The 9626-nt window shown below is 42.7% G+C and overlaps 1 protein-coding gene across 4 annotated transcripts; it reads right to left on the reverse strand.

Moving 5' to 3' along the window:
• On the reverse strand, positions 1-9299 carry RNF114 (ring finger protein 114). 4 transcript variants are annotated; one of them, XM_081916119.1, is made up of 6 exons: positions 9163-9299; positions 7116-7266; positions 4954-5060; positions 3768-3882; positions 3027-3134; positions 1-2654 (listed from the first exon to the last, which is right to left on the reverse strand). In XM_081916119.1, exons 1-6 carry the CDS (start codon positions 9186-9188, stop codon positions 2589-2591), a joined length of 573 nt encoding a protein of 190 aa, XP_081772245.1. In that variant the 5' UTR covers positions 9189-9299; the 3' UTR covers positions 1-2588. The 4 variants fall into 4 exon arrangements, with proteins under 4 accessions (XP_081772245.1, XP_081772242.1, XP_081772244.1 ...); XM_081916116.1 differs by having other exon boundaries at positions 9049-9298; XM_081916118.1 differs by lacking the exon at positions 9163-9299 and adding an exon at positions 8997-9115.
• Between the last annotated feature and the right edge of the window lie 327 nt (positions 9300-9626).

Raw genomic sequence — 9626 nt, forward strand, 5'->3', positions numbered from 1 at the left:
TTTGACACTCTAAAATTTTTATTAAAATTACTAGAAGTGCACTTAGAATTACAAGAACAAAAAAGACTTGATGTGTTCATGGAGGATACCCAGGTTCCTATGAATTCCATAGGCGGATGGCAGAATGTTCTGACTGAATACTGAAAGACAGTGGCCAAGATTCAAAGAGGCCCACACGCATGCAGAAGGCACTTCCGTGCATATATGGACAGCCAGTTCTCCCTTCTGGCTACAGCAGGCATGGGGAATGTTAGACTCCAGCTCCCATCAGCCTCAGACAGCATGGCCAATTAGGAGAGATGATGGAAACTGCAGTGTACCTGAAGGGTCACAGGTTCCCAATCCCTGTGCTAGGGGCTTTCTATACCATACCGAACATTGTTTTGGTGGGTTTCCCAGACTTCACGTACTGCTTTGAAATGCAAAGACACACAAGAGGCTAAGATGACAGGAGTGAACTTCATGAGCCCCAGAACACCACATGCCCTCTTTGTATCTTGGCCAAACTCGCACACACAAAAAAAATTAATGGTTCAGTGCAAAACTCTTAATATGGAATCAAAATCCTAGCAACCAAGGGTTTCAAGATAGAATTTTAGCATAGGACTAAGCGGTCTCCACACAGAGCTCTTTCTAAAAAGTAGCCTGAGCAGTTGGCAGTTAGACCACTTCAGCATAGGAACTAGTTTCAGATGTACCATGTCATTATTAGTCATTGTTAGCTCAAAGCCACAGGTTCTAAGAATCTAACTTTCAGCAGGCTGTAAACATACTTCAGACTCAGATTTTATCACTGCATGCCTGTCAGGCTAAATTATGTGTGCAGATTTACATAAATCGCTATTAGCTTTGGCGCTATAACCTCACATTGGTTTCACTTATAATAATTAGTGCAAAAGGTTGTCGTTAAACACAGAACAAATGATCTGATTGTATAACAGAAGTATAATTTAAGGCAGCCTTTCCCAACCCTTGGGTCTCCGGATGTTATTGGACTACAGCTGGGGATGATGGGGGAGTTACAGTCCAACACCACCTGGGGACCCAAGGCTAGGAATGGCTGAACTAAGGAATCTGGCCCAGTTCTCAAACTTGCTTATGACAGTTAAATGCACTGTTATTTTTTGTACACAGAACATGACATCCGAATGTGCCACACAAGAGGATATTTACACATCCAGCAAAAGGAAAAGGTTATTCAGGACTAACATTTCAGACTTAACTACATGGCAGTACATTCAGAAGTGCTGATAACCTCTGGCAAATCACTTCACTGTAGCCCTATTCTCACTGTATATTGATTAAATGTGATGGGGAAGTAGAATTACACCTGCAGGCCACATCATAAGATCTCTGGGTATTCAGTAGAATAAGTTCCTAATAGGGTTTCTGACCTGGCAGATAAAACCTGCAAAGCTGTATAGAGCCCTGTTCTTCCTATCCCATTCAGCACAGGACCACCAGGCCAGCAGACACCACCCAACTTGTCAATCACCTGTTTAGTTAGTGTGTAAACAGCAGGCAAGAATAGAGCTAGGGTTTTTGAGGTATCAAGAACCAATTTGAGAATCAGCTCTTGTATACTATGTACTGAAATGTTTTTGAACCACAGCAGCCTAAGAATTCAAAATGTGGCTGTATGCTTACAATAGGTTAAGCACATTAACACTGCCATGTCAGCATGGAAATTCTCGTACATCCCTTCATAGCATTTGTTTTGGATATAGAAGTGCAGTTTTACATAAAGGGCAGTATTTCCAACATATTACATCTAAGAAACCAGCTGCTAAAGTTCACCCCTCTTGTTCTCAAATTGTTCCGAACTCTAGGCGCAGAGGTAGAAATATACAAGTTTGAGTTTAAGAGGCAAGAAATAAAACATTGTGTTTGAATTCTTCTGTCTTCCCAAGCACCACACAAACACCATCATACTTCACATCTGAACTTTGCAAAGATGTCAAAAGATGGAGAAATAAAAAACAAATTAAAGAAACAACCAATTCCCTCTAAACTCACAGAAGCAGGTACTGTACAGTTGCTGAACGCGCACAAGAGCATATTGTGAAGTGAGAGAATTACTCACAACTGGGACTTGTGTGGTTGAATGGCTGGCGTCAACTTTTGTAATGGTGGATTTGGAATAAAATCCACCATTTCTCTACAAAATCAAGAAATGGAAGCCCATTTCTAAGAGCTGAACCTAACAAACCAGGGCTTCTATATTATCTAGAAAACCTAGTCTTCCGATGCTTGACCAATGTCTAGGACAGCACAATAATTTGAAAAGGATGCTCACAGGGTGAAATTATTGCCAAGTTCCTGATGATGTATAGGCCTTAGAAGTCAAAAGTGAAAGAAAAAGCAGAGAATAATATTTAAGATTAACTGGAAAGAAGAGAGATACCCTTGAGCAGGCAAACAGTAAAGGAGCAACCATTAGAAGAGGCCAAGTATGGAGACAGCAGGAACCAAAACTAAAAAAGGCTCTTCACTTTTAAGGACGCCAAAGAATCTTGAGGCAAATAGTGTCTGTGGTACATTTCCCCTAATGGAAGCCAAGTATTGAAGAGTTTTACTCCTTGCAATATTCACTGATCCCTCAAGGAACGTAACAGAACTTGGGCCACCGTGTCATCTTCATCAGCATTATAATCCTAAAAACAGGAGACAAGGGAGAATGCGTGTGATTAAACAGATTTTGGTCTTGTGTACCAGAACTGTTAAAGCCAATTTCCTTCTTTCACTTCTCATTTCTCTCACTACAGGATGTTAAGTGGTATAGGCACAAATTTCCAAGGGGTGCGCCCAAGATTTCCTTGTATGCGCAGGGCCCAGTTGTGGCTTCGCTCATTTCTGTGTATGGGCTGATCTGTGAAGGGTCATCCCCCCTCCAAGGACGGCAATTAAATGAAACACTATTTCCTAGCTTTTTACATTAGAATAAGGCTGTCCAAAAAGATAAAGTTTAAAATAAAAGACTAGCATTTGGTAAATTCCGAAGAGGCTGTTTCCTAGTTACTACTTACCACAAAAGTATCATAAGAAAATTGGTGTCGTCGTTGAAGATGTTCCATGAAGTTAGCACTTCTGTAGTTTGGATCACCCCATGGCATTGATGCACAAATCGGGCAAACCTGGAAAAAATTTCAGTTTATCCAACCCAAATTTCTTCCATTTCAAGTTTGGTGGGAGGTTCCCCCCCCCTCATCTGATCAGCATATATTCTAGATCCTGCCCACTATTTTCTTTGTCAAAGCCTTGTCCCAGGAAAACCCTTAGTAAGAAACCCAAAGAACAGGAGGGATATTCTGTCCATACAAACTTATTAGTCACTGCCCCAAGCACAGCACTGTCTTGCTGCAAAGCCTAGGAATGGCTTTTCAAAAGGCATAAGGAAATGGTGTGGGAAGAGTGGGAGGGAAAGAAAGCCTTGGAGGGCAAACAGAATTCTACTGGGGATTCTTTGGCCGCAAGCCAAATATCTTGATGCTTCCTAGTGTAAACTTTGGGTGGGGCAACTCCTACTAACTGCAACAATCTGAAGTATTCAAAAACACCACTACAAACACCCAGCCACGTTAGTAGTTGCTAAAATGCAGCAATGGCAGAAAAAAACTTTGTGAAGAAATTTTTAGCAAGTCATGCAGCACTGGGATACTAGCTATAATCAAAGTAATGCTATTTGTTCCTTCAAGGGAAAAAAAAGCTTCATATTAAATGACCTCTCAACCCACCCTGAACTACACTTTGAAAAGTAATGCAATTACCACTCGCTTTGCATCCATGCTGTGATACTTTCGGCAGTGTTCTACCAGCCCTTCCTGGTCCAGATTTCTCTCATTGCAGTAAGGGCAGGGAAATGTGAACCTATTTGGAACACTCCTGTAGAAACAGAGGGTAAGGCCTTCACTTCTATGAAAAACTTCCAATTACGTAGCAGCTTAACTTCATGTAGGAGAAGGCTCTTTGAGTAGCACAGCAGAATCATTCAACAAAGCAACTATGATAGGCAGTGCAAGCTATTAGGCAGTACTACAACCTCTGAAGGGAAAAGCACACAAAATAGCTCATAATTAAGCCTCTAGTGCCCTCAATGTTTGAGGCTTTTAAAATATGAAAGGAAACCCCTTTCTCATTTGGCACAAAGCAGCAACACTTTTCATGCTGCAGATAACCTTTCAACATGTGGCTCCGAAGATGAACAGTACAGTAGATACGGTACAATGCTACATTGGTTAACAAACAGTCCTGTTTACTAACGATTTGGTTTATGAACTCCGCAAAACCAGAAGTAGTGTCCCAGTTTGTGAACTATACCTCAGTCTAAGAATGGAATCCGAATAGTGGAAGGGCACCGGCGGCAGGAGGCTTCAATAAGGAAAGCACGCCTTGGTTTAACAACAGTTTCATTTTAAGAACGACTTAAGCTCATAAAATCGAGGTACCACTGTAATAGGAAGTAATTCTTGCCATCAACTACACATATGTACATGTGAACAATTGCTAGAGCTGCTTTGCATTAGCTAACAAACATTTGTCTGGATCTCAGTTGAGACTGCAAGTGAGGTGCCATATACTTAGACCTCATCACAGTTCATTTAATCAAATTCCAAATAAGGTTTCCTTCTTTGGGAAGCTCAGCTGACCTTTGTAGCCTGTGGGTGAATGGTTATGACATACTTATTTCACCAGACCTTTCAATTGTCCAGAGGACTCTCACTCTTCCATTATGTAAATGTACCCTCCAAATAATTTAATCTCCTCACAGGGATACCATTTTAAACTAAGAACAACCTTCAGGAAGGGCTCAGGTGGCAAAATTCAAGGGTCCCAATGCTTAAGTGGAGAAGATCTCCAAGGCCATTTGGTTAAGATACAGCAAACTTCAGTTTTCACACCTATCTGAGGCTGGCTCCATTACAAGTAAGCAAATCACAACAGTTGAGAGGTTACCTGGTATCCTGTGGTGGATCTTTTGTCACGGCTTTAACACCTTCCATTATATAATTCTGGTACTTCAAACAAGAAGCTGCATGATTACGCAGCTTTGAGAGGGACATCTGTACAGAATGAGAAAATAAAACATTTTCTTTAAAACAGTGTAGGTGTTTCAGATGTGACATAAAAGTATGTTCCAAGGACTGCACACAAGGGTTGTTGTGACAGGCTCTGGGTCAAAGAACACAGAGTTACACAAGGGACACATTGTACTAAGTTGATTTACCACTTTGCAGCAAGACTGCAGCACCTAGCCTATCCCTTACTGTTCTGTTAGCTGACACCTTGTTTATCCAGACACTGTTCTTATCTTTCATTCCCAGGAGATTAAACAGTCTACTGTTTCTCTTATGCCCCAAGTTAGTTAACTCTGTATAATACAACCAGCTAGAAAGAAATAAACTACTGTAGCTTGCTTTAAGAACTGCATTGTGACAAGGTCACATGAACAGCACCAGGATATATGGATAGTGTTAAAATTGTACTTGGGGACAACTTCTCTCCTCTTCAAAATTATAAAACAAACTCTGGATTCAGAAAGCAGAGGTGGATGGAATTTAATATTTCCTATTGTGCTGTGACATTTCCCATATATAATGTTAGACTCTAAACAAGTTTGTATCATCATCTGGACTTCTCCAGACACTGACAAAGTCCAGTTGCCAACATTTACCAATAAAAGCTTTTCTTTCTATATAGTCACAATATTGTATGATATCTTATTTGTACTGAAAACACAAATTACAGGATTACTCTATGAACAATTGAACAAGAATTTTAATTTTGGTTTACCAAATCTAAAGTAGTCTATGATCTGACAATTTCTAGAATGGTAAGGAATTTTTAACAGTCTCAGCTGGAAAATAGATCAAGCTGAGCACATTTAATATAGTATGTGTGTGCATTTATAGATAAGAGGATGCTGATTTAAGCTCAGTACAGAATATGATACACTTGAGAGGCATTCAGTTTGAGACATGGAAAGTCAGATATTTTAAAAACAGAGGACTTCAGTTTTACTTTCAACTGCAAATGATATAGACAAAAAACATTCTTACAAAAGAGCAAAGTACTTTTAGATACTTTTAGATATAACAGCTCTTCATTAATCCCCCCCTTACATTCTCATTGTACTGTGAAGACTGACACTATAAAGGAGCGCTCCACAACGTGGTGCCCTCCATATGTTTTGGGCAACAACATCCATCAACCTTGACCACTGGCCATGTTGCTTGGGTCTGATGGGAGCTGTAGGGCTTCGGGAAGACAGCTATAAAATGCAGTTCCATTCCTGACACAATTTTGGCACAAAACAGTCCCCAAACTATCAGACTTTATTCAAGATATCAGCCGTACATCCAAAATCCACTTTGTTAAGCCCCTTAAAGGGTTATGCAACCTTCACTACAAATCATAAACAAAGTGCATGGGGTCCATTGAAGCAATTATGGCATCAATTTCACAAAACAATTGTATGCTCTCATGAGAGCTACTTCATATATTACAAAGAAATACTAAAAAGCTGCATGAGGGCTTGCCATGTATTCTCTTCACCACCTGCACTGTAATGTTGGCGTGCAGTCATGGGGTGGAATCCAAAATAGTGCTAAGGCAATCATTCTGTTAGCACAAGGATTTATGCAAAGGAGCATTCTAGCCCCCCCTCCCAAAAAAAAGCTGCTCCAGGGCTTCCCCAAACCCACTGGAGCAGATTTGGAGAGAGTACAGAATGGAAGAAGGGGTAGTCCTGTTGTGCAAGTGGAAATCCTTGCACTGACAGGACATGTTAGTAAAATATGTCCCATGATCCCTTCCTGTGACAAGATCTGAACATGCTGGATTGCTTCCACTACTGACAGATCTCATTGCAGGAAACTGAAAGACCCATTTCCCACGCTCTAGTCGAGGCAAGGAAAAAAAGTAAAAAAAACGTTACCTTGGCCAGTTCTTTGAAAGACCTGAATAGCCTCTTCCCCACCACCATGAAATTCAGCAGGGCTTACCAGAATTTTGTTTTACACAAATCTGACAGTTATCAAGTGAGAAATCTAATGTGAAAATTTGCTTTTATCTAGATTCATGTTATATATAGGTAAACACAGGCCAGCTTTTCCTACTTTTTTATTGCAGCCATTGCAAGTAGTCTCTGTCATTTCAATTTGCTTTTCCAAGTCGAAAGCTCTGCTGCCGTGAGACAGGGTACTGCGGCAAACTCCACAAACTGGCTTTTTTGGCTTAAGACACTCCTGAATGCATGGTGTGCAAAAGCTAATATGAGAAAAAGACAGTATATTAACATTTGCATTGTACACAATCAGTCAATGTGCCAATGCACCCCTTTCTTATAACACCAAAAGAAATCACAAGCAGCACAGGACCTAGAAACCTATTAATATATTACAATGTAATCTTTAAAAGGCAACCTACACTCAACTATTTCTATAACTTACCTTAAAGTTACCTAGTTAACCGGTTAACAGCTTCTTGTTCATTTTAGTAATGTCTCTTCTTGTTTAAAATTGACTACATAAGGAGCATAAAACCTGCTCCTCAAAGACCTTGTAAAACCAACATTAATGATAGCGGCATGAATCACTGATGACGTTTACTTTTGATAACATGCAAGATGAAGTCACAAAAGTATACCACTGGTGAAAAGTTAGCCACACCTTATATAAAAAGTGAATATTGCTGCTATAAACTTCACTAAGCAGCAGTGTTAGCAATAGTAATCATATTCCTAGGCGCTGTATACTTAGCATGCTATATACATAGCATCAAATCATGGCAAAATAAAAAACACATATAAAAGTAGTCAGGGACTATGGATTGCACCTGTCACAACCATTCACACTTCCAGTAAAAACAGGCAGCATAATTGCTCAACAGGTGCAGTTTTGATTTCTTTCATTTATTTCTTTAGAACTGACCAAGGAAGAACAGATATAATGCATGCTACTACTGCAGGATGACAATATTTGTTTCATGTATACAGGGCTACCCAACAAGAGCATTTCTGCAACCGAGTCTAAGCGTTATGCCTTCTGTGCTACACAGAAATGCATTTATGTGACCAATGAAGTTCACACAACACCAGCAAGTTAACAGCAATATGTACCTGTTAATAGATGGCAAACGGTAACACTGCTGGGAGCATGTGGCCATTTTTAGCGCTGGAAAAATTATAAAACTTTCAGAAAGTTTTTTCAGAGAGCATATAAGTGCTAGCACCCCTATTTTCTTAAGGCATGCTTAAGGTCAGCCAATTTCTCATGCTGGTTCCTAAAAACCTCAGAAAGGCTACAATTTTTTCCTTCACTTATAATTAAGCACCTGTTCTTCCACTTATAATTAATTACCTGTCACTTATAATTGCCAGTTAGTTCTTTTGTTTCCACCATTTCAACCCTGTGCTCTACCAGAAACGAGCAATTTTTAACCTATGGCGCAGGGTTTCGAGGTGCGCTTGGCACTGCCCTTAGGCGCGGGATTGGTGAAAGGAAGGGCGAGCCGCTCGTGCAGCAGCAGCAGCAGCAGGAGGAGGAGGAGCAAAAGCGAAACAGAAAGTGTAAACACTGCAAAGAAACTCCATGGAACCGAAAGCTAACTCTGGAAAGAACCTACACGCCCTGTTCCTTTGCAAGCATCTCCGCTCAGCTGCAAAAGCGGCAGGCCGGCGGAGACCCGACACGTTAACTCGGGAGTTGTTATGAACGGCCAAAAGGGGAAACTCGGGTTTAAACACCACCACCCCCCCAAAACCCCCACACCCGTTTCCCACCGCATTGGCGATTTAAACCCGGCCTCCGCCGCAGCCCAGAGCTTTGGTAAGACAAGGCGGGGGCGGTGCAGCTGGAGGAGGGAAGAGGCTAACGGAGCCGCGGCGGCCTCCTCCTGGCTGCGCTCCTGGCGAGAAAAAAGCGGCCCGTCCAGTTCTAACCGGCCTCCGCCCAAGAGCGGCCCCCCCAGCCCCTCGTTGCCATGGTTACCTCACCCACCCCTGCGGCCTCCTATCTCCGCTCCGGCCCCCGCGGCCTGTTCCGCACTCACACATGGCCGCAGGGCGCCCTCACGGGGCTCTCGAACACCTCCAGGCACACCGGGCAGGTGAAGCGGGACAGCGGGTCCAGCCGCTCAGCGGCGGCCGTTGCCCCCTCCGCGTACCGGGAGCTCGCCTCAGCCAGCGCCATCTTCTCCCACAGGCCACTTCCGAGAGCCTCTGCCGGCAGCGCGACGGCAACGACGCTTTAGCCAACAAGCCGGGAGCGGAGGGGAGGGAGGAGGAGGCGGCGGGGACGGCGGCCTAAAAGGGCCAGTGCCGCCCAGGCCACGCCCACCGGGTCCGAATGCGCCTGCGCGGCCGTGGCGGCGACTTTCGTTTCGTCACAGGAGGCGTGGTCTCCCTTACAAGGTAGACCAAGTTCAATGCCGTACGGTACTTGGGAGGCAGAGCTGCCCGGCGGTTTGGTCACTGGGTGGTAGACACAGACCACAAAGTGCGCAAGGTGACTTTTGCTTGCAGAAAAATAAAATAAATGAAGACACAAATTTGCGTTATTGTTGCACATTTATTTATTTATACCCCACCTCTTTCCCCTGACAGGGACTCGAGGCGGCTTGCATTTTAC

The sequence above is a fragment of the Podarcis melisellensis genome (assembly GCF_964234715.1).
Source record: "Podarcis melisellensis genome assembly, chromosome: 6".
Lineage (NCBI taxonomy): Eukaryota > Metazoa > Chordata > Lepidosauria > Squamata > Lacertidae > Podarcis > Podarcis melisellensis.